The sequence below is a fragment of the Mustela lutreola genome, chromosome X (assembly GCF_030435805.1).
Source record: "Mustela lutreola isolate mMusLut2 chromosome X, mMusLut2.pri, whole genome shotgun sequence".
NCBI lineage: Eukaryota > Metazoa > Chordata > Mammalia > Carnivora > Mustelidae > Mustela > Mustela lutreola.
Genome location: NC_081308.1, coordinates 46,562,445 through 46,587,258, shown reverse-complemented (window position 1 = coordinate 46,587,258; position 24,814 = coordinate 46,562,445). Strand labels below are relative to the sequence as shown.

The 24,814-nt window shown below is 37.2% G+C and overlaps 1 protein-coding gene across 17 annotated transcripts in view; it reads left to right on the top strand.

Moving 5' to 3' along the window:
• Positions 1 to 24,814, top strand: part of HUWE1 (HECT, UBA and WWE domain containing E3 ubiquitin protein ligase 1) — a 173,355-nt gene that overhangs the window by 47,872 nt on the left and 100,669 nt on the right. For all 17 annotated transcript variants that reach the window (XM_059158501.1, XM_059158495.1, XM_059158500.1 and 14 more), the window contains 10 exons: positions 16,809 to 16,871; positions 18,719 to 18,796; positions 19,804 to 19,851; positions 19,935 to 20,003; positions 20,484 to 20,583; positions 21,904 to 22,004; positions 22,499 to 22,649; positions 22,785 to 22,912; positions 23,557 to 23,697; positions 23,910 to 24,015. In XM_059158501.1, coding sequence (XP_059014484.1) covers positions 16,809 to 16,871; positions 18,719 to 18,796; positions 19,804 to 19,851; positions 19,935 to 20,003; positions 20,484 to 20,583; positions 21,904 to 22,004; positions 22,499 to 22,649; positions 22,785 to 22,912; positions 23,557 to 23,697; positions 23,910 to 24,015 — 985 coding nt within the window. The remainder of the gene's footprint in view (positions 1 to 16,808; positions 16,872 to 18,718; positions 18,797 to 19,803; positions 19,852 to 19,934; positions 20,004 to 20,483; positions 20,584 to 21,903; positions 22,005 to 22,498; positions 22,650 to 22,784; positions 22,913 to 23,556; positions 23,698 to 23,909; positions 24,016 to 24,814) is intronic.

The window sequence follows — 24,814 nt, the reverse complement described above, 5'->3', positions numbered from 1 at the left end:
TGTGTTTATGTACATACTGTTTTCAAAAATGGTTCAAAAGAAGGTAGATGGCTTCGAGACGAAATGTTGAACATCATGTTTGGATCTTTATGAAAAAATGACTTTGTATATGGTATCTTTTCTCATGATAGTTTTTTTGGTGACTCCCTTAACCCAGTGATGTGGGCCAGTTGTGAATATGAATAGTGGTTCGTTAACTGCAAATATAGAGGAAGTTCTCCAAGAAGACTTAATGAATTGTTGAAAGCTAGTTGATTTTTGTTGTTACTGTTGTGGTTGTTTTAAATTTATTTAAATTCAATTTAGTTAACATATAGTGTATTATTAGTTTCAGGGGTAGAATTTAGTGATTTATCAATTGCATATAATACCCAGTGCCTAATACTTCAGGTGCCTAATGCCGATCACCCAATTACCCCATCCTTCCACTGACCTCCCCCGCAGCAGCCCTCAGTTTGTTTCCTGTAGTTGAGTTTGTTATGGTTTGCCTTCCTCTCTTTTTATCTTATTTTATTTTTCCTTCCCTTCCATGTGTGAGTGAAATCATAAGGTGATTATCTTTCTGTGACTGACTTACTTCGCTTAGCACAATACCCTCTAGTTCATCCGCATCTTGCAAATGGCAAGATTTCGTTCTTTTTGATGGCTAAGTAATATTCCATTATATATTTTTTATATATATACACACACACATACACACACACTACATTTTCTTTATCCATTCATCTGTTGATGGACATTTGGGCTCTTTCCATAGTTTGGCTATTGTAGACATTGCTGCTATAAACATTGGGGCTCAGGTACCCCTTCAGATTATAACGTTTGTGTCCTTTGGGGAAGTACCTACTAGTGCAATAGCTGGGTCATAGGGTAGCTCTATTTTCAACTTACTGAGGAACCTCCGTACTGGTTTCCAGAGTAGCTGCACCAGTTTGCATTACCACCAACAGTGTAAGAGGGTTCCCCTTTCTCCACATCCTTGCCAACATCTGTTTCCTTAGTTGTTCATTTGAGCCATTCTGACAGGTGTAAGGTGGTATCTCACTGTGGTTTTGATTTGTATTTCCCTAATGCCAGGTGATATAGAGCACTTTATCATATGTCTGTTAGCTATATGTATGTCTTCTTTGGAGAAATGTCTGTCCCATGTCTTCTGTCCATTTTTGATTAGATTTTTTTGTTCTTTGGGTGTTGAGTTTGATAAGTTTTTTTAAAAGAGTTTATTTGGGGTTTCTGGGTGGTTCAGTCAGTTTAGTGGCTGGCTTTGGCTCAGGTCATGATCCCAGGGTTCTAGGATCAAGCCCCCGCATCCAGTTCCCTGCTCAGTGGGGGAGCCTGCTTCTCCCTTTCCCTCTGCATGCCGCTCCCACTGCTTGTGCTAGCTCTCTCTCTGTGTCAAATAAAATCTTTTAAAATGCTGTTTTTATTTTTAAAGATTTTATTTATTTGAGAGAACACAAAGAGGGGAAGGGCAGAGGGAGGGAGAGAAGCATACTCCCAGCTAAGCAGGGAGTCAGATAACAGGGCTCTATCTCGAGACCACTCATCTGTTTTGAGCCAGTTGGTTTTGTGAAGGTCTAGTACACTGGTTCTCAAACTTGAGCTTGTATCAAGTAATTTTATTATTGGTCTCCCCCTCCTGTTTATGATTCAGTAGGCCCAGAACAAGGCCCGATAATGTGCATTGTTGTTGTTTTTTTTAAAATTTTTATTCATTTGTTAGAGCTAGTGAACACAAGTGGGGAGGGCAGGGAGAAGGAGAAGCAGACTTCAGGCTGAGCAGGGAGCCCGACGTGGGGCTCCATCCCAGGACCCCAGGATCATGATCTGAGCTGAAGACAGACATTTAACCAACTGAACCACCAAGGCACCCCGATAATGTCCATTGTTTACAAATTTCTAGGTGAGATTAAGACTACTGGTCCAGGGACCACACTTTGAAAACCCTGGTCTAGTCTATCCTATTGTGTAAAGTTATAAAATCTTACTGAATTCTTACAGCCGCATCTCAAAGAACATCAAGCCTTTTTCCTGATGTCTGAATACTTACTCTTTAGCAAATCCCATCTAGTGAGGCGGTGTCAAATATGCCTCTATGGCATGGTTGGTAAAATAGTTATTTATTGGGTGTCTGCTTAATTGCTAGGATCATGGTAACACTATGGGTAGGTGAGCATAATGAAATTCAGAAGTTACATTATTTTGGGGAATAACCTGTGGGCTCTTAGCCTCTGATGAACTGTGAAATGTATTATTTGTTGTTACTGTGGTAGGGGTTATGTAGCATAGTTTGGAATAAAAATACAGGTGTGTCAGCCTGAGACTGACTCTTAAATCCACACCCAAACCTTCCAGTTGATACCATTTAAGAGGTATGTAACCAACCCTCTGCTGGATGTAATACAAAACATGTTCTTTTCTTTATAAAGCTCACATAGTTGAGAAAGCAGATATATGTGCATAATAAAAAGGACAAAGAACTAGTTACTCTGAGTAGTCTAATAAATACCCTAGAATCTCAAACATTCCATAGATTTACCTTGCTGGCTGCAAAAGAAACTTTTCCCCATAATAAAAATACGTGGTCAGTATTTTTAAATATTTAGAAATGTACAAAAGATAATTTATCATGACCATGTGCTATTCTTAGCATTTTGGTAGATTTTCTTAGTCTTTGTTTTATGCGTATTTCTTTACATAGCTGAACACATGGTATATATAATTTTATATAAGTTTAATGTATTAGCATTGTTGTTTTCCCCTATTAACTTTACATAATTTTCTAAGAAATATTTCTTCATGTGTAATATCATAAATGTCACTGGGTCACACAGTTTCATGAATCAAGTTTGGTTTGGCACATGGTTTTTTAAGGATTCCAGCTTAGCACAACTTTCTAGTCATTGGTGCTCTATTTTTATCAGATTACAAAAGACAGAAGGAAAGATTTTGCCGTGACACGTATAAGTATGCTAAAGCAATTAGTTGTGACAACAGAAGAAACAAGAGGAACAATGTGAAAGTGTATACCCTTTCAAACTTACCCTGCCTTGCAAATTCAGATCTTTGGTTTGATCCTGGGTCTCATTCTCTCTGTCTTTTCTGTGTGGCACCAAATCCTCATTGTTATCAGCAAATTAAATGTTTTTTCACTAGAAGTCCTGGGAATAGCCAAAAAAGTAGAAAATGTAATGACAAAGTATTTTTCTTATTGGGTATTAAACTTTTTAAGTAAAGCTGTAGGAATTAAGGTGGCATGGTAGTAACAGTGGAATTCAGTTGAATATTTATACAAACAGATCCAACACATAGGACTTGAATTTATAGTAACGACAACATTTCCCATTAACAGAAAAAGTAGCTATTCAATAAATAATATAACAACTGACTAACTATTTGTGGGGCAATTAAGGTAGATACTGCCTCAAAGTAAAATTAAGATGTATTAAAAAGTTGAGTGTTAAAACCATGAAGCTAAAAGCATTCAAAGAAAGTATAACTACGTGTTCTCAGTTGTTTTGGGTAGGCAGTCATTTGGGGAATGAAACCAATACCATCAGAGAAGAAATAGATATAAAAATAATGGTTTTATACCTTCTGTAAGTGAATATTTTAAGTACTCTCAACACCAGCATATGATTATCTCCATTAACAGAACATTTCTCATTGTTTGGGTAATTTTTCAGTATTTTTCTGTTGTAAATAATGGCCACGATGACTGTCTTTAATGCATCAATATTTGATAACAGATGCCTTTATCAAATTCTTAATGAATGTTGGACCTTGTAATTTATACATTCTTACCTCATGTAATAATCAGAAAGATGCTATAAGCATCATTTTCTCAATTTTATACCTAAACTCAATTTTGAGATAAAGATTAAAAAAATTGAGTATCTTATTCTTACTGTTGAAGATGATCATAATAGCCAGCTGCCTTAAATCTTTACCTTTTCACTGGTTCCTCCTATCTATATGTATATTTGAAAAAGAGCAAGAGAAAGCAAGAACATATATTTTTTTTGGTCAGTCTAAAAGCATGTCTATTTCTGGTGATTTTTTTTCAAAGAACCAAAATTGGTTCACTTGATTTCTGTTTCATTTATTTCTGCTATAATTTTTGCCATTTCCTTCTTTTTGTTTGCTTTCGGTCTGGTTTGCTCTTTTTTCTGTAGTTCCTTAAGGTAGAAAGTTAGGTTACTGATTTTAGATCTTTCTTTTTTTAAAGGTAGGCAATTACAGCTGTGAATTTTCCTATAAGCACTGCTTTCAGCAAATCCTATTAAGTTTTAGTATGTCATATTATTCTCATTCATCTTGGGGAATTTTCTAATTTCCCTTATGATTTCTTCTTTTACTCATTGGTTCTTAAGAGTACGTTGTTTAATTTTTACGTATTTGTGAATTTTTCAGATTTCCTTCTGTTTGGGATTTCTAACTTGGAGACGATACCTTTGTATGGTTTTATTCTTTTTTTCTTAAAGATTTTATTTACTTATTTGAGAGAGAGACAGAGCATGAGAGGGGAGGTCAGAGGGAGCAGACTCCCCATGGAGCAGGGAGCCTGATGCGGGACTCGATCCCAGGACTCCGGGACCATGACCTGAGCTGAAGGCAGTTGCTTAACCAACTGAGCCACCCAGGCGCCCCGATTTTATTCTTTCTTAATTTCTTAAAGTTTGGTTTGTTGCCTAATGTGGTCTATCTGGGAGAATGTTTTATATGTACTTTAGAAGAATGTAGGGGCGCCTGGGTGGTTCAGTGGGTTAAAGCCTCTGTCTTCTGCTCAGGTCATGAAACCAGGGTTCTGGGATCGAGCCCCGCATCGGGCTCCCTGCTTGACAGGGAGCTTGCTTCCTCCTCTCTCTGCCTACTTGTGATTTCTGTCAAATAAATAAATAAAATCTTAAAAAATAAGAAGAATGTAATCCCATTGGATGGATTGTTACATACATTTATCTGTTAGGTCTAGTTAATTTAATGTTCAAGTCTTCTATCCTTGTTTTTTTGTCTAGTTATAAGCATTTTCCCTTTGGATTAGACTAACACTTGAGTAATGAAGAGTTAGTTTGCATTAATACTTAGTTTTAATAGTACACAAAAAATTTGGTCCTGTATAGCTCTGTTCCCCCGTTTTGTGTTGCCACAAATTACATCTTCATACATTGTGTGCACATCAGCATAGATTTTTAATTACTGTTTTATATAGTTGTCTTTTAAAACACAGAAAACGAGGGGTTATAAACTTAAAAATATGTTAATACTGACTTTTATAATTTACCTATGTAGTTACATTACTGGTGTTTTTATTTCTTCACATGGATTCAGGTTACTGTCTTGTGCCCTTTCATTTCAACCTGAAGGACTCCAATTAGCATTTCTAGAATCATGTGTACCAGCAACAAGGTCCCTCCGCTTTTATCTGGAATTCTTAATTTCTCCTACATTTTTTAAGGATAATTGTGTCAGATCCAGAATTTTTTTTTAATTTTTTATTTTTTTATAAACATGTATTTTTATCCCCAGGGGTACAGGTCTGTGAATCGCCAGGTTTAAACACTTCACAGCACTCACCAAAGCACATACCCTCCCCAATGTCCATAACCCCACCCCCCCTTCTCCCAACCCCCCTCCCCCCAGCAACCCTCAGTTTGTTTTGTAAGATTAAGAGTCTCCCTCCCAATCCCATCTTGTTAGATCCAGAATTTTTGATTGGCAGTTCTCTTCTTCTAGCACTTGGAATATCTCTTCCTCCATGTACTCTGACCTCCATGGTTTCTGATGAAAAAAATCAGCTATTGATCTTACTGAGGATCACTTGTACATGACAGTTTCTTTTGCTCTTGCTGCTTCAAGCTCCCCCTGAATTGGATTTGTAGATCACGTCTTTGGTGAAATTTGAGATGATTTTAGCAATTATTTCCATAAATAATTTCTCTCTTCCCCTTTCGACCCTCTTTCTGGGACTCTCATTATGCATACATTGGTATACTTGATGGAGTCCCACATATCTCTTTGACTTACTTTTGATATTCCTTCTTTCTGCTCTTCCAAGTGGGTAATATCCATTAACCTAGCTTCAAATTTATTGATATTTTTTCACCTTCCAATATTTATTTGCAAATATACTTGTCTCAGAATTTTTACAAAAGCAATACATGTTTAGTATTGAAAGTAAGAAAGTACATAAAATTGTGAAGAAGAAATAACAGTCCTCAGTCACCATCATGTACAAAAAATAAACAATAGCATTGTGTTCCATATCCTGCTTTTCCCTCCACATAACCCATGGTGAGTATTTTCCCACAGCATTAAATATTTCTTTGAAAATGTAATTTTTAAAATAGAACTACCATATGATCCAGTAATCACATAACAGGGTATTTGCCCAAAGAATACAAAACACTAATTTGAGAGGTTATATGCACTCTTCCGTTAATTGCAGCATTATTTACAGTAGCCAAACTGTGGAAGCAGCACATGTCCCATGAATGAATGGATAAACAGTGGAAGAATATTCAGCCATAAAAAGAATGAAATCTTGCCATTTGTAACAACTTGGATGGAGCTAGAGAGTATAATGCTAAGCAAAATAAGTCAGAGAAAAACAGATACCATTTGATTTCACTCACGTGGAATTTAAGAAACAAATGAACAAAGGGAAAAAGACAAATCAAAAACCAAACAGATCATAGCCTGAGGGGAGGTGGGTGAAATAGGTGAAGGGGATTAAGAGTACACATCTTGGGGGTGCCTGTGTGGATCAGTGGGTTAAAGCCTCTGCCTTCAGCTCAGGTCATGATCTCAGGGTCCTGGGATCAAGCCTGCATCCAGCTCTCTGCTCAGCAGGGAGTCTGCTTCTCCCCCCCCACACACACAGCCTTGTGATCTCTGTCAAATAAATAAATAAGATCTTTTTTTTTTTTAAAGAGTATACTTCTTGATGAGAACATAATAATACATGAAGTTGTTGAATCACTGTATTATATACCTGAAAGTAAATTAATACTGTATGTTAACTGTACTGGAATTAAAATAAAAATTAATAAATGTGTTGACTTAAAGATTTAAAAAATAATGTTTGTTTTAGTACTTTGTAGGAAAATAGAAAATGTAAAGAAAATAGAAAATGTAATGAAAGTTTTAAAGATTAGGCGGAGGTCTTGGCTTCAAAACCACCTCCTGGTCCTCCTGAGTTTCCAGAACTGCCCTTCTGTGTCTCTTGGCGAGTACCTCCTCCTGCACTCAGCCTCTGAGTGTTAGAGTGGCTCAGGTATCCACCCTTGGCTTTCTTGTATAGTTGCTGACTCAAAAATCTTTACTGGGATGGGCACCTGGGTGGCTCAGTGGGTTAAAGCCTCTGCCTTCGGCTCAGGTCACGATCCCAGGGTCCTGGGATCGAGGCCTGCATCAGGCTCTCTGCTCAGCTGGGAGCCTGCTTCCTCCTCTCTCTCTGCCTGCTTCTCTGCCTACTTGTGATCTCTGTCTGTTAAATAAATTTAAAAAAAAAATCTTAATTAAAAAAAAAAATCTTTACTGGGTATATAATAGATACCTCAGTTGTAATGTGTACAGTATCAAAATTCTGACTTCTGCCATTTGTTTCCCCCAGGCTCGGTCTATTCCATGTACCTGGCCCCTTTCCTTTCCTGGACAGTGCTAGGTACACTCTTCCTGTAGGATCTCTACACAGCTATGTTCCCAATCTATGGCTTGCTCCTTCATCTTTACCACTATCTCTGCAAGGTCTTTCCTAACATCCTGTTTTAAAATTGGAACACCCTGTGTACTCTTTGTCACCCTCTTTGCTTTTTTTTTCTTTATAACACATAATTACATACCACCTGATGTTCTATGTATTTAATTAGGTTAGTCTCCCTGCTTACATCTGCTGGTGAAACACTCAAAAAGTGAATATTTTCATTTTTGTTTCTGTCCTTTACAATGTTGTTATTTGTTTGCTTCCTTTTTTATAACCTCTTTGTTGATATTTGATGAAATATTCTCATGGCTTCCTTTAGTTCTTTGTGTATGATTTCCTTTAGCCCTTTGAGCATATCTAAAATTATCTTTGCCTAGTAAGTTGAGTATCTGGATTTACAAACAGTTTTTGGGTTTTTCTCTAGCTTTATTGAAATATATTTGATCTATAATGTGTAAATTTAAGGTTTACAGCATATTGATTTGATACACTTGAATGTTACAAAGTGATTACCATACTAGGATTATCACCTCACATAGTTATTCCTTTTTTGGGGGGAGAACATTTAATATTTACTCTGAGCAACTGATAAATATATAATACAGTATTAACTATAGTCACCATGCTATACATTGGATTCCTAGGTTTTACCATAAAACTGGAAGTTTGTACCCTTTGACCAACATCTTTCCATTTGCCCCAGGCCCTAGCCCCTGGCAACCACCATTCTGTTTCTGTGAGTTCAGCTTTTTAAATTCCACATATAAGTGATATGATACAGTAATTGTCTTTCTGTATCTGACTTGACAGAATAATACTCCTGTGTATGTGTGTCATATTCTTTATCCATTCATCCATAGATGAACACTTAGTTTGTCACCATACGTTCTCTAGTGTGAATAATGTTCCAATTAATAGGAGAGGGCAAATACCTCTTTGATGTTTTGATATCATTTCCTTTGGATATATACCCAGAATTGGGATTGCTGGGTCATATAGTAGTTCTATTTTTAATTTTTTAAGGATAGCTTTTTTCATAGTAGTGGTACCAATTTACATCCCCACCAACAGTACAAAAGGGTCTCCTTTTCTCCAAATCTTAACCAATACTTGTTAATCTCTTGTCTTTTGGATAGTAGTCTAGATTCTAACAGGTATGGAAGTATCTTATTGTGGTTATGATTTGCATTCCCTGATAAATAGTGTTACTGAACACTGTTTCATATACCTGTTGGTCATTTGTAGGTCTTCTTTGGGAAAATGTGTACTTAAACCCTCTACCCTTTTTTAAATCATTTTTTGTGTATTGCTGAGTTGTAATGAATTCTTTTAGTGTTCTCTCCCTTGTTTTTTGCCTTTGTTGCTTGTACTAATGGTATCCAAAAAAAGTAATTGTCAAGACCAGTGTCAGGTAGGTTTTACTGTTTTCTTCTAGTAGTTTTACAGTTTCAGGTCTCATGTTGATGTCTTTAATCCATTTCAGGTTTATTTTTTGAGGGGTAAAAAGAAAGGAGTACATTTTCATTTTTCTGCATTTTGTTAACCAGTTTTCCCAGCACCATTTAGCAAAGAGTCTGTCTTTTCCCCCATTGATTATTCTTGAATCCCTGTCAAATATTAGTTGACCATATATATGAGGGTTTATTTCTGGGCTCTTGTTTCTGTTGGTGTATTTGTCTGTGTTTATGTCAATACCATGCTGTTTTATTGCTCTAGCTTTGTATGTTTGAAAGCTAGCATGATACCGCTAGCTTTGCGGTTCCTTCTCAAAATTGTGTTAGCTATTTAGGGTCTTTTGTGGTTCCATGTAAATTTGAGGATTTTTTTTTTCTATTTCTCTGAAAAAATGTCATTGGAATTTTAAATAGCAATTACATGCATCTGTAGATGGCCCCTGGATTCTGTGGACTTTTTAACATTCTTGTGATTCATGAACACAGGATATCTTTCCATTTGTGTCTTTAATTTCTTTCATCAGTGTTTCATAGTTTTCAATGTACAGGTCTTTCACCTTGCTTAAATTTATTGCTGTTTCTGGTGCTACTATAAATGGGATTGTTTTCTTTTTAACCTTTTTTGGGGGTGGGGTGGAGAGTGAGCAGGAGTGGGGCAGGGAAGGGCAGAGGGAGAAGGAGAGAAACCCAAGAATCCCAAGCAGGCTAAACACCCAGCACAGAGCCCACCCTGGGGTTCAGTCTCACAACCCTGAGATCATGACTTGAGCTGAAATTGAAGAAATTAAAGATGTTTAACTAGCTGAGCCACTCAGGTGCCCAGGGATTGTTTTCTTAGAAATTTCGTTTTCATATAGTTTATTGTTAATGTATAGAAATGTGGCTGATTTCTGTACATTGATTTATATCCTGCAGCTTTGCTGAATTTATTCTAACGGGTTTTTTTGTGTGGTTTTTAAGGGTTTTTTAATGCATAAGATATCACTTATAAATGGAGACAGTTTTACTTCTTGTTTTCTGAAATGGATGCCTTTTATTTCTTTTCTTACCTAATTGTTCTGGCTGGGATTTCTAGTACTATAATTGAATAGGAGTGTTAAGAGTGGGCACCCTTGTCTTGTTCAGAATCTTAGAGGGAGAGCCTTCATCTTCTTACCATTTGAGTATGATGTTAGCTATAAACTTGTCACATATGGCCTTTATTACCTCGTTTTTTACTTTTTATCATGAAAGAATATTGACTTTTTGTCATGTTTTTTTCAGCATCTATTGACATCTTGGATTTTTGTCTTTTATTCTCTTAATGTGGTATGTCATTTATTGGCATGTATATGATGAACAGTCATTGCATCCCAAGAATTAATCCTACTTGATAATTGTATATGATCATTTTAATGTACTATTTCAATGTGGTGTGCTAGTATTTTGATGACAGTTTTTATGTCTTCATTTATCAGGGATGATAGCCTGTTTTCTTGTAGTGTCCTTATCTGGCTTCGCTATCAGGGTAATTTTGGCTTCTTAAAATGAGTTTGGAAGTCTGGCCTCTTCAATTTTTTGGTAAGAAATTGAGAAGGATTGGTGTTAATTCTTTAAATGTTTGATGAATATATACCAGAAAAACCATCTGGTCCTAGGCTTTTCTGTATTGGGTATGTTTTGATTACTGATTTAATCTTCTTTACTCATTATCGGTTTCTTCTGATTTTCTGTTTCTTCATTATCCACTATTGGTAAGTTCTGTTTTTAAGAAATTTTCCAATTCTTACAGATCATGCAATATGTTGGCAATTTGTAAATATATAGTTTTTTTTTTTACTAAGTTTTTAAATTCTAATTCCAGTATAGTTAACATACAGTGTTTTATTAGTTTTGGGAATACAGTATAGTGATTCAACAACTCTTATAAAAAAAATTTTAAGATTATTTTTTTTTTTAAAATTTTATTTATTTATCAGAGAGAGAGAGGGGGAGAGAGCGAGCACAGGCAGACAGAATGGCAGGCAGAGGCAGAGGGAGAAGCAGGCTCCCTGCTGAGCAAGAAGCCCGATGTGGGACTCGATCCCAGGACGCTGGGATCATGACCTGAGCCGAAGGCAGCTGCTTAACCAACTGAGCCACCCAGGCGTCCCTAAGATTATTTATTTATTTATTTGAAAGAGATCACAAGTAGGCAGAAAAGCAGGCAGAGAGAGAGAGGAAGGGAAGCAGGTTCCTCTCTCAGCAGAGAGCCCGACGTGAGGCTTGATCCCAGGACCCTGGGATCATGACGCGAGCTGAAGGCAGAGGCTTTAATCCCCTGAGCCACCCAGGTGCCCCAACAACTCTTAACATTACTCAGTGCTCATCATAAGTGTACTCTTACACCCCACGACCTATTTCACCCATCTCTCTCCCCACCTCCCAACCAGTAGCCATCAGTTTGTTCTCTATAATGAAGACTTGGTTTGTGTCTCTCTCCTTTTTTAAATTCCACTTACAGGTGAAATAATTTCACTTATCCTTTCTATCTTAATCTTTTCTATCTATATGGTATCATTTGTAATGCCTCCTCATTTCTGATGTAAGTTTTCACTCCTATTTTCTTAGTCTATCTAGAATTTCATCTATTTCATTTATCTGTTCAAAAAAACCCTTGGGTATTTTGTCTTGGGGGAGTCTCTATTTCATTTATTTCTGCTGTGATCATTATTATTTCCCTGCCTTCTACTAACTTCAGGATTTGTTTGTTCTTTTGTATCCTTGAGTTATAAAGTTAGGTTGTGTATTTGAGATCTTTCTTGTTTTTTACTGTAGTCATTTATCCCTATAAACTTCTCTCTTCTACTTTTGGTAGAAGAGTTTTGATAAGTTTTGATAGGCGTCCATTGTCTTTTGACCTGGTATTTTTAAATTTCCCTTTTGACTTCTTTTTTTTTTTTTTTTTTTTTTGAGTCATTGGTTCTTCACAAGTGTATTGTTTACTTTCCACATATTGTGAATTTTCCAGTTTTCCTCCTGTTAATTGATTTCTAGTTTTATACCATTGTGGTTAGGAAAGATACTTGGTGTAATTTCAGTCTCTTCAATTTGCTAAGACTTATTTTGTAACTTATATGTAATCTATGTGGATGAATGTTCTATGTGCAGTTGAGAAGAGTGTGTATTCTGCTATTCAGTCAAATGTTCTGTATATTCCTGGTAGGTTGCCATTTCAATAATACGGATGGAGCTTTCTAGAAAGTATTACACTAAGTGAAAAATCAGAGAAAGACCAATACCATAGGATTTCAGTATTTGTGGAATTTAAGAAACAAAACAAGCAAAGGGAAAAGATAGGCAAACCAAGAAACACACTCTTATCTATAGAGAACAACCTGATGGTTACAGGGTGTAGATATTGGGGGGTTGGGTTAAATAGGTAATAGGGATTAAGCAATACACTTGCGATGAGCACTGACTGGCTGTTGAATGAAAGTGTTGAATCATTATATTGTACACCTGAAACTAATATCACACTGTATTAACTGGAATTTAAATAAAAACTTTTTTTGAAAGGTATAGTTTAAATTCAACATTTCCTTATATTCTGTTGGGACAGTTTATCCATTGGTGAAAAAAGTAGAGTATTGACATCCCCTATCATCTGTTATTAATCTGTTTCTCCCTTCAGATCTGTTAGTATTTGCTTTTAATGTATTTGGGTGCTCCAGTATTGTATGTATATAATTTACAATTGCTATATACTCTTTGAATTAACCCCTTTATTATTATATAATGACCTTCTTTGTCTTTTTTTTTTAAAGATCTTGTTTATTTATTTGACACAGAGAGAGATCACAAGTAGGCAGAGAGGCAGGCAGAGAGAGAGGGGGAAGCAGGCTCCCTGCTGAGCAGAGACTCCGATGCAGGGCTCGATCCCAGGACCCTGGGATCACGACCCGAGCCAAAGGCAGAGGCTTAATCCACTGAGCCACCCAGGTGCCCCTCTTTGTCTCTTGTTATAGGTTTTTAGTAAAAGTATTTTGTCTGATACAAGTACAGCAACCCATGCTCTCCTTCTGTTTCTGCTGCATAGAATATCTTTTTCATTCCTTCACTTTGACTCTGCATGTATCCTTAAAGCCAGAGTAAGTCCCTTGTAAGCTGCTGAGACTTCGTTTAAATTTTATTTAAATTCAATTAATTAACATATATGTTATTTGTTTCGGGGGTACAGGTCTGTAATTCATCAATCTTATATAATATCCAGTGCTCTTTACAACAGATACCCTCCCCAGTGTCCATCACCCACTTAGCCCAACCCTCCACCCCTCTCTACTCCAGCAACCTCCATAAGAGCCCTTATGCTTTGTCTCCCTCTCTGTGTTTGTCTTGTTTCATTTTTTCTCTCTTCCCCTCTGATCCTCTGCCTTGTTTCTTAAATTCCACGTGTCAGTGAGATCATATGATAATTTTCTTTCTCTGATTGACTTATTTCATTTAGTATAATACCCTCTAGTTCATCCATGTTGTTGCAAATGGCAAGATTTCGTTTTTGATGGCTGCATAATATTCCTCTGTGTGTGTGTGTGTGTGTGTGCGTGTGTGTGTGTAGTTATATACCACATCTTTATCCATTCATCTGTCAATGGACATCTGGGCTCTTTCCATAATTTAGCAACATTGATGCTATAAACATTGGGGTGCAGGTGACCCTTCAGATCACTACATTTGTATCTTTGGGGTAAATATCCAGTAGTGCAATTGCTGGGTTGTAGGGTAGCTTTATTTTCAACTTTTGGAGGAACCTCCATACTGTTTTCCAGAGTGGCTGCACCAGCTAGAAGGGTTCCCTTTCTCCACATTCTTGCCAACGTCTGTTGTTTCCTGATTTGTTAATTTTAGCCATTCTGACTGATATGAGGTCGTATCTCATTGTGGTTTTGATTTGTATTCCCCTGATGCCAAGTGATGTTGAATACTTTTTCTTGTGTCTTTTGGATGTCATCTTTGGAGAAATGTCTCTTCATGTCTTCTGTCCATTTCTTGATTCGGTTTTGTTTTTTTAATCCAGCCAGCCATACCCATGCCTTTTAATTGGAAAATCAATACATCTGCATTTAGAGTAATTATTGATAGGGGAGGACTTAGTAATGCCATCTTACTGTTTTCTGGCTGTTCTGTATTTTCCTGTCCTTTATTCCTCTCTCCCTGCCTTTCTTTGTGAACTGATGGTTTCCCATAGTAGTATGCTTTGATTCCTTTTTGTTTATCTTTTTTCTATCTAATCTAGGTTTTTGTTTTGTGGTTACCATGAGCTTTACATAAAACATAGATAAGTTTTTTTTAAGCTGATAACAACTTTGGTCACACACAAATACTCTACCCTTTAACTTCCAACCTTATTTTATGTTTTTAATGTTCAGTTTACCTCTTCTCAAATTGTATATTCATTAATAAATTATTTTAGCTCTTACTATTTTTTAATATTTTTGTCCTTTGAACTTTATCATCCATGGGTGATCATTTGTTTGTTTATTTTTTTTTTTGTTAATTTTCACAAACCCTTGTGTCAGAGTTGACTTTCAATAGATCACAGTGAGGATTCTGCTCTCCCGACCCAGAAGCAGGTCATCTATGAATGGTTTATCTCCAGGTTCCCACAAATGTGCATTGTGTGACAGCAAGGGGGCAGCCCTCTTTCTGGCCATATCCCATTTCCTGGGATGAGCAGCTGTACGCACCGGACCCTGGCCCCAACAGGTGGCAGGGACGGTGGGGAACTGGCTGGCTGAGGCCAGCTGAGGCCCCATGACCCTGCTGTATTATTATTCCGCCTGGGTAGGATCCTGACTTAGAGGCATTCAGTCATAATCCCACAAATCATACCTTCACCCATGGGTGATTCTTTAAGACCATGTTCTCCTGGGGCTCCTCAGAGTGTCAGTAGCTGGTTCATAGGCCACTGCAGGGTATGTAGCTGGGACCAAGGTCTTTTAAGTCTGTTACCCAGTAGGCAATTGGATGAGACTCTCCACCACCCCCATCCTTGGGTTTATGGGGCTAGGTTCCCCAACTCCAACAAAGGCACCTTTGTTCATGGGTGGATGCCAGGTGTTGCATAGGGGCAGTGAGATATGTCTTATTTAGCCATAATGCTGACATCACTGCTTATGCTCATGTTGCTGTAATTTCTTTTTCCTTTGTGTGTTTCATAGTCTTGTTTCTTTGTATACCTCATAGTTTTTTTTGTTGTTGTTGAATGGTGGACATTTTTAATACTATAATGTGGCTACTTTGGAAATCAAATTCTCACCCTTCACCATGGTTTGTTGTTATGGTTTGTTGTTGTTTCTTTAGACTTTCCTGACCTGATTTCATAATTATGTGATCATCAGAATCTATGCTCTTAGATTAGTGGTTAGCTAGTGATTTGCCTTAAACTCCTGAACAAAAAAAATACATACTTCCCTGCACAGGTAGGTTCTGTGTATATGTTAGTATCTTCAATGGCAATACTCATATCTTCACTGCTTAACCAGGATGTTTACAAACTCTGCCTTAGCCTTCACTTGTGACTTGAACAGAGCCTGATGACCACCCAGGCATGTAGAACTTAGGGCTTTCTCGGGACTTTCCTGAGAATGTGCTTAACCTTGGACATACATGTGGCCTCCTAGATTCCCAGGAGTCTGTGAAACTTTTCCAAGCCCTTATTCTCTGAAGCATCTCACACCCTAGCCTTTTCCCCTCAAGCTTTTCAGTTTGTCTGTTGTTGAACGCAATTGTTTGCCTTGTCCCATGAAGCAGGGATTAATGCATTTGCTATTTAATGTTTTCAACAAATGTTCACCCCACCCTTGGGAGCATTCCAAATCAAGCAAAAATGTTTGATATCTTAAGCACTGTTGAAAATGCAAGCGAGTTTATTAAGCAAGAATATATGGCTGGAGGTTTGGGTTTGAAGGCCAGTAAATAGTGCACAATTTAGTCATTCTCCCCCATTACCTTAGAGGCTAGTGTTGATGAGTTTTTAGACTTTGTGGTGGCAGAGCTTAGTAGAAGTAAGCAGTAGAGTCTTCTCCTTTGCAGCTTGGTTCATGTTTAAAAATGGGACTGTATGGGGTGCCTGGGTGGGTCAGTGGGTTAAGCCTCTGCCTCCAGCTCATGTCATGATCTCAGGGTCTTGGGATTGAGCCCCGTGTCGGCTTCTCTCTGCAGCAGGGAGCCTGCTTCCTCCTCTCTCTCTGTCTGCCTCTCTGTCTACTTGTGATCTCTCTCTCTCTGTGTCAAAAAAATAAATAAAATCTTTTAAAAAAGTGGGACTGTAGAGCATGTGATTCCTCACTGTAGTGAAGAAGGTGATACAAGCTGAGAGCATGGAAAGCATAATGGAGTACTGAAGGCCTGATGGGATAAAACTGACCTGTCAGCAAGTATGACAACAGGCATTTACAGTGCAATAGTTGCTTATGTTCTTCCCAGTAGCATCCTTACAGAAAGTGAAATTTATCTCATTGGAGAAATCCCCTTTAGGCAGACCATCATTGCTTCTATTTGCTCCCTCTGTTGGACTTTCATAGTGGATGTCTTCTCAACACCGTATTCCAGGCAGCCGCATACTCTTAAATATTTTATACACAGGGCTAACTTTAAGCACTATTTTAACACTGTCTTTTTCCTTTTTTAAGAGTTGGGGTGGAAAGGAGAACGGCTTTGGACTTGCAGAATGTTGTAGAGACTTGCATATGATGGTAAGTAATTCTGGGGTATTGGTGTCTTTTGGCAGAGTTATGTGTGGTCTCTTTTTGAGCCTTACTTTATGGTAAGGCTCAAATATATGGTATATTAAGTTGCCGCTTCAAATCAGGCAGGACCTTTGAGGAACCTGAGCTCAATTGAGACATAACACACCTCATCTAGAAATGCTTGGGCCCTCAGTGTGCTGACAGTAGGAAGAATCTCAGAAACACGGTGTATGTTCATACCCAGCTCTTGAGTAGAAAGCTGTATTTGGTAAATAGGTTTAAAAGTGTTGAAAAAATCCCAGAAAGTGTATTTGTTTGCATTCTCTTACTGGAACTATTGGAACTCTGGGCAGTATAGCATGGTTTTTAAGAATGGATGCTTGGGGAATAGTCCTGCCATGAAGGTTATTGAGAACTTAAAATGTTCTGTGTGTTTTAAATGTTTACTCTTCATGTTCTGTCCTTATACCTTTCATCCATGCTTTGGATAAAAGGTTAGGGCATCCTCCCTTCTGCTTTGATAGGTTGTTTTGGAACCACAAGGCACAATTGGATTTGTTAAAAACGGTTCTGTGCCAAGAAGCAATTATATTTTCCAACAGATGTTAGAAAATTTGTCAGTTTGTCATGCACAGGACAAATAGCTGTAATGAAATTTAGTGAATTTATCTTAGCAAGCTTTTCCCCCCTGGGAAGATGGGTTTTTTTTCTGGTCGAAGAAAACTACAAATTAAAATAAATTACTTTCCTGCCTTAGTTGGTATACTTTCTTTAGTGTGTGTTATATGAATGAATATTGGGTAATACAGAGGTTAGTGTTATCTATTTATTAAAGCTACATAAATCTTAAAGAGTATTCAGCTTGGAATTCTAATTAAGAGAAAATAACTTTCATCTTAAATTTGGTTAATTCTGAGCTTCCTTTTGTATATCAAGCTTGTTCTTTACCCTTTGTCAAAACAGTGTGATAACACTGTACTGTTTGTATGCTGTCTGTCTGGTGCCCAATCTGTGTTAAGAAATCACACATCCTTTTATTTATTGATATTTGGTATATCAGTGAGACTTTGAAAAATATGTGTATTTTAAAAGGGAATAATGCATATGCATGTTTTTAAAAATACATATATACATGCAACTTTAAAATAATTGTATACTGTAATTCTTTCGATTTTAAAAATTTATATAATTCTCCATTTCAGAGGCAACCACTGCTACTGGTTTCTTTTAAGGATTCATTTTAATGGGCATGCTGTTGTCATCTTAATTTTGTTTTTGCTTTTCAGAGTTAAAGTGGATTTTTGTCATGGTCTGATTTATATTGACTTGGTATTCACCTATGCAGAAAAGCATTTTGAGACCATGGGAAGTGGTGTAGAATGGTATGAAAGGGTATTTAAAGAATTAAGAAGGCACAGTTTGAAAAAATATTTCAAACGGTGATGATATACAGTAAAGTTTCCATAAAAATGTTCTTTTCCACTCCCAAGTTGGTACTTAGACCCTTGTATTTGTTCTCCATCCTTTCTTGGATTCTTATTCATTATTGCTTGGCAGACTTGCCTCTCCTTTTCCTCTTGAGAATAGCCACAGTAAGAATTAATCTCTTGAAATAAAGGGCGGCTGATAACTTATAAGTAAGAAATGTGAAGGCTTTTGGAGCTCTGGTCGCCATCATCCTGATTTTGTGTTATAAGCTATCTGAGCTCTGCTAAGATGAGGGGTGAAGGCACTGTAGCTGCTGACTACACTTCTCATTCTGCTGCTACAGTGAGTTGGACAGGTGGTTAGGACTTTGGAGGAAGATTTGAGGAGAAGACATTATCTGATTCTTTCATGTGCTTTATACACAGAAATACCCACCCAGTGCAACTACACTACACTTTGAATTCTATGCAGACCCTGGGGCCGAGGTCAAAATCGAGAAAAGGGTGAGTCTCATTGACTTGTTCTGATAGAGTCTATGATGTACTGTAACTGGGGTTGACTTCTGGGACTCCTCAGTTAAATGAAGGGATGGTTTTGAGCTTCATTGCTGCCCTCCCAAATTAAACATAGCTAGTACCTTCTCAGAAATAACTATTCATTGTATGCCCAGCTCTGATAAGTTTACTTATGTTGGAGCTGCTGAAAGACAGGACTCCCCTGTGAGGCATTGCCATAACTTGGTGCATTTTTCTGTACTTAGCCAGTTTGTAAGAAGCCTGTATATTGCTTACAAGGTCCTGCTTCAATTCTCTAGTCATTCCATATTCTTTGAGGAGGTACTAAAATTCAGTTTTGTTTATAAGTAGCTTAGTGAATAGATTTTTTTCTACCTGTAGCATAATTTCTAGATCAATGGTGCCGTGAAAACAGCTGTAGTACATATTTAGAGTGGAAGCCATTTTCATGGATTTGGTCTTTGCTATGAATACAGAGGCTGTGGGAATTAAGCTAGGTTTAAAAAAAGGGTAAGGGAGAGAAAAGAGACAAAACAGACAATACAGAGAACAAATTGGTGGTTGCTGGAGTGGAGGTGGGTGGGGGAGTTAAATAATAAAGGGAATTAAAAGTAACCCTTACCATGATGAGCACTGAGTAATGTGTGGAAGTGCTGAATCATTATACTGTACACTTGAAACAAATACAACAGTGTATGTTAATTATACTTCAATTAAAAAATAAAACTTTTAAAAGGGATAAGGAAGAATATTATGTCTGACTGTGTGCATTATATTTTGATACTGTTGTCTTCAAAGAAGCTTTTTTGAGAATATTCTGTATATAAAATGGGTATTTTGGGGGACTCTAAAGTTACCTTAATTTTAAGAGCATTCAGTTAGGCTTCAACCTAGGGTGACATCTTAGTATTCAGACAGCTCTCTTTTAGTCTTATGGAACGGGAAGCTAAGGTATTAACATTGACTTCTGACAACTCTTATCTTTTTAATTTCAGACAACTAGTAACACACTACATTATATTCACATAGAGCAACTTGACAAGGTAAGAGGAATCTTTGACTGTTGGCCAGTTTCCTAACATTCAGTTTATTTTTTGTTCCTAACCAGTTTTTTTTTCTAATGTAGATTTCAGAAAGCCCTTCCGAAATCATGGAATCGCTTACCAAAATGTATAGCATTCCTAAGGACAAGCAGGTATGATAGGTCCTAATATTTATCTAAAGGGTGTGGATTGTCATCCATGTAGATTAATGGTACTTATTGGGCTGGGAGACAGCATATCAGAAAGGAAGGAGTCAGATCATGGGTAAATTAGCCTCTGAGCCTTAGTTTCCTCATCTTTTATGAGGCCAGCACCTGCTCACTTCCTAGTTAGGTTTTTATGAGAATTGAGAAAGACATAAGCTGCTTTACTCATCATGCAAAATGGAGTGTTAGTATCAACACTTTACATATGAAAGAGAAAACATTTAGTTGTGTTTTTTCTGGCCATTCTTATGGTGATAAAATATTTGATTAATAACAATCAGAACTCTTGTGAATGTCTTCAGCTTGTTGCCAAGAACTATCACTATACCATTTTACCAAATACCCCAGTAGGTAAGATTTAGCCATTAGAAAGTACATTCTCCATTTTCATTGGTTTCCTGATTTAGGTCTTCTATTCCTACACAGATGCTGTTATTTACACACATACGGCTGGCCCATGGCTTTTCTAATCACAGGAAACGATTGCAGGCTGTTCAAGCCAGGCTGCATGCAATATCTATACTAGGTAAGAGACTATAACACTATAAATAACAGGCCCTGATTAGGCAGTTTAGACATGATTTCCTTTGAGCTTCATCTATGTCTTTGTTGCTGTGAGGCTTAATTGTAGTTATCTAGGTGGCAAATTAATTTGTAAAATTGCCTGCATTTCTAATGTTCACTATATTCATCATTCTAGAGCTTGTTAATGTTGTATTAGAAAGCAGTATAATACTTAACAAATGTATTGCCTGGGTTTAGTCTGGATTTTGGCCCTTTTTCTTTTAGATGGATGTTCAGGTAGTCCTCTCTCCTAGCCCCTATTCGTCCTTTTGCCATTTCATCTTCCTCTTCTGTCCTGTCAGTAGTACAATTTTGAAGTTAGAAGATATTAATTAAGAAGTCAATACTGTGTATTTTACTTTTACTTCAGAGTGGTAGAATGGAAAGGACATTGGTTTTGGAATCAGTCCTGGGCTCTCATCCGGATTCTGCAGATGATTAGTGCTACATGTTTATGCTTTTGGCCTGTTTCTTCATTTAATATTGGGGTAGCGCTTACCTTATAGACTGATACAAGGATTAAATGAAAACCTATAAAGCACCTAGCACAGGCTAGGCACTTAGAAGGTATGAAATGGTAGCTGCTGTTAATATTACCAGCTTTTGTTATGTTATTTGTTTTTCTCCTCTTTTAAACTATGAGTTCTTGAAGTGAAATTCATACTCTTCTTTTTGTACTCACACCTCGCATAACTTCTGGCACATTAATGGATACATGTTTGTTTAACTAAATGAATGTGTTTGAATCCATTAGTTGCACTTCAGGAGACCGTGTCTACTATTACGTCTGTGTGGGATTCATTGAAAGTGGATTATACACATTCTCAACTTTTACTCCACAGTGTCATTTACAAGTTTCTGACTTAGTCTGCGGTAGTCCAAAATTCTGTTCTTTACAGCCTATATAAGTGTTTCCAATGAAAAACAGAAGTATAACATGAAGAGACTAGTCTTCGTGTGAAGTGTATACGAAAGGCCTAATAGTTGCTCTATCAAGTAGTGATACTATAAAAAATTAGCTCTTCACTTTCTCTTCATACTTCCATTCCCAAAAATCCTTGCTCATGACTACCAGTACTAATAATAGGAGAATCTGTCAATTTGGAGGATATTTAAGGCTTATCACCCTATTTGATCAATCTTCCAAAATTCAGTGATTCTGCCCTCCAATGCTGATTGGAAGGAACTCTTTTCCCAGAATCAGTAGGTGCCAAAGGTTTGTCATTGGGCAGTGGCTTGACCACTGCCTTCTTGCCTAAAGTGTTTATTTCTCCTTTTGCAGTGTATTCCAATGCCTTGCAGGAGTCAGCAAACAGTATCTTATATAATGGGTTGATAGAGGAGTTGGTAGATGTCCTTCAGATAACAGATAAGCAGCTTATGGTAAGTATTAATATTCTAATGTGTATGTCAGGCTCGTGTGTATTTTGCTTATTTTCCTTTTGGTTTCTCCCAGGGGTTTAGAATGAGTTCCAGAAGGGGAGTTTAGTTGTGTTACATCTTCCTCTTTGGATATTTAGCTACAAAATTAAGGGCTGGATTTTCAATGTTATTCTCAACAGACCTCCATCTACCCCAAACCTTTAACAGTAGAATGACCTTAATTTTGAGTTCTGGATATTAGCAACATGGTTCAATCATCTACCTTTTTTTATTTAAGATTTATTTTATTTATTTATTTTAGAGTGTGTGGGGGAAGGGGTGGAGGGAGAGGATCTCAAGCTGACTCTGTACTGAGCACAGGACTCAATCTCACAGCCATGAGATCATGACCCGAGTGGAAATCACGAGTCAGATGCTTACCTGACTGAGCCACCCAGGTGCCCCCAGTCATCAACTTATTTAATATATCACATGTTTACCTTCTGTTTTTGTAGGAGATTAAAGCTGCTTCTTTACGAACATTAACATCAATTGTCCATTTGGAGAGAACTCCCAAACTCAGCAGTATTATTGACTGTACTGGAACTGCCTCTTACCATGGATTTTTGCCTGTACTTGTGCGGAACTGTATCCAAGCCATGATTGGTAAGTTTTGATGATTATTCTTTAAGCTAGCAGAAACTTCACTCTTGCTTTTATCAGTCTTTGTTTAACATCTTGCCCTCTTAACATCATATTCTGAGCTTGCTTTTTTTCTGTCTCTCCCAACTTCCCATATAGATCCTTCCATGGATCCATACCCTCACCAGTTTGCCACTGCTCTCTTCTCTTTTTTATACCATCTGGCCAGCTACGATGCTGGTGGTGAAGCCTTGGTCTCCTGTGGAATGATGGAAGCCTTATTGAAGGTGCCTTGTTTTTTTGTTTGTTTTTTGGGTTTTTTTTTTTTTAATACATCTGTGGGGAAATCAACTAAGAGCAGGTGTAGAGTTACAGGTTTGGAACGGTTAACAGTGAGAGCAGATAGCATAAGGAAGCTTACCCAGAAAATGTTCTTAATTTTTCTAGTTTGGTATTCTAGTTATCTATCTCATTAAAAGCTTTTAAGTGCAGCTTAATTATTAAGAATTGATCATAGTGTAGCTTGGTCTGAGAGTCAGGAGGCTCCAGGTACTCTCCAGGTACTAGTCATGACTAGCCATATCTTACCATGACCTTAAGCTGTTACTCCAAAGAAAAAATATGTAAAGGTACTTTGTAAATTGTGCTATTAAGGTACATTGGTTTTACTTTGTGCTTGGCACTGGACACCAGCGTTTTTCTCCCTGAATATTTTATTTAAACTTGAAAAGTAATTTTATGTCCCCATTACCTCAGGAAGTTGAGTCCCAGAAGTAATAGAGCTAACATTTGACAAACACCTATTTTTTCCTCCCACACAGTATTTGCCTCCTTGAGACTCTAGACTGCATGTTTCCAAAAGAATACATTATTCACAGTTTTGTGTCTCTTCTTTTGATTGGCTTTGTCTTTTTTTTTCTCTCCTCAATAGGTTATAAAGTTTCTTGGTGATGAACAAGACCAGATAACATTTGTCACCAGAGCTGTTAGAGTGGTTGACCTTATCACCAACCTGGACATGGCAGCTTTTCAATCCCATAGTGGACTTTCTATCTTCATTTATAGACTCGAGGTATTATTATACAAGGAGTACTTGGCCTAGACATACCCAGCCAGTAAAAGATGAACCTAGGAAGTATCCTAATAACTCTAAAGAGCCATCTTAGCCCTTTTCTGTTTTTAGAAACCAATTTTATAATCTGCCTGTGACATTCTTTCATTATAATTATTTTTAACTCCTGGTATATATGTAGGATTTTCTTACTACTTTTCCCTTGATTGTAGCATGAAGTAGATTTGTGTCGGAAAGAATGTCCATTTGTGATCAAGCCAAAGATCCAGAGACCCAGTACTACACAAGAAGGAGAAGAAATGGAAACTGATATGGATGGTAATTAACAGTTACTAAGTCAGTATTTTTGTGCTTGGCATTTTCTTATCATCCAGCCCCAATTTTCATTCTTCCTCCTCATAAATTCCAAAGTGCACAAGTGACTTGAGTGTGTATTTTCAGCAACAAAGCAGTATTTTTCTACATAAGTAATTTGTGTATTTTTCGTGAGGATAATTATAAAAGGAGGAGGCACAAGTTGTTGGGAATAGCAGTGGAAAGTGAAGCAGATGGTAGAGCTGCAGTAGAGCACTACAGTCACTCTATGGGATGTTAATCTGTTTTATTTCAAGGCTTAATAGCTGTTTTCTAAGTATTGGTTCATTATCTTCCTATTCCCACTAAAATGTAAGCTCCATGAGATCAGGGTACTGTTTTGTTCACTGCTCTATCTTCAGCAGTGCCTGATAAATCGTAGGTGTTTAAATAATGTGTTTGAGAAAGATAAGGAGAATTAGACCCTAAAATGGAAACTGTCGGGTTATTTTGAGAAGGAACAGGAGAGGTGAAGAAGTTGTTGAATAGGGAACATATTTTAAACCATAAAGCCAAAAAACTAGATAACCAGATATTCTTAATCTTTGGGTGCATCATCATGTGTGTCCTTTTTTTTTTAACACTCTCCCTGCCCCCCCATGCATAATTCATAGTAATAGTAATAAAAGCAAAAAACCATTCCCCAAAACAGCTTTCTTAGAATTCAGATTCTTACCTTAATGACCCAGGATGTCATTACATGAATCTGTTATCATGCTTATGATAAAGGTACCAGAATTCATAATGGTTTCATTCTCAACAC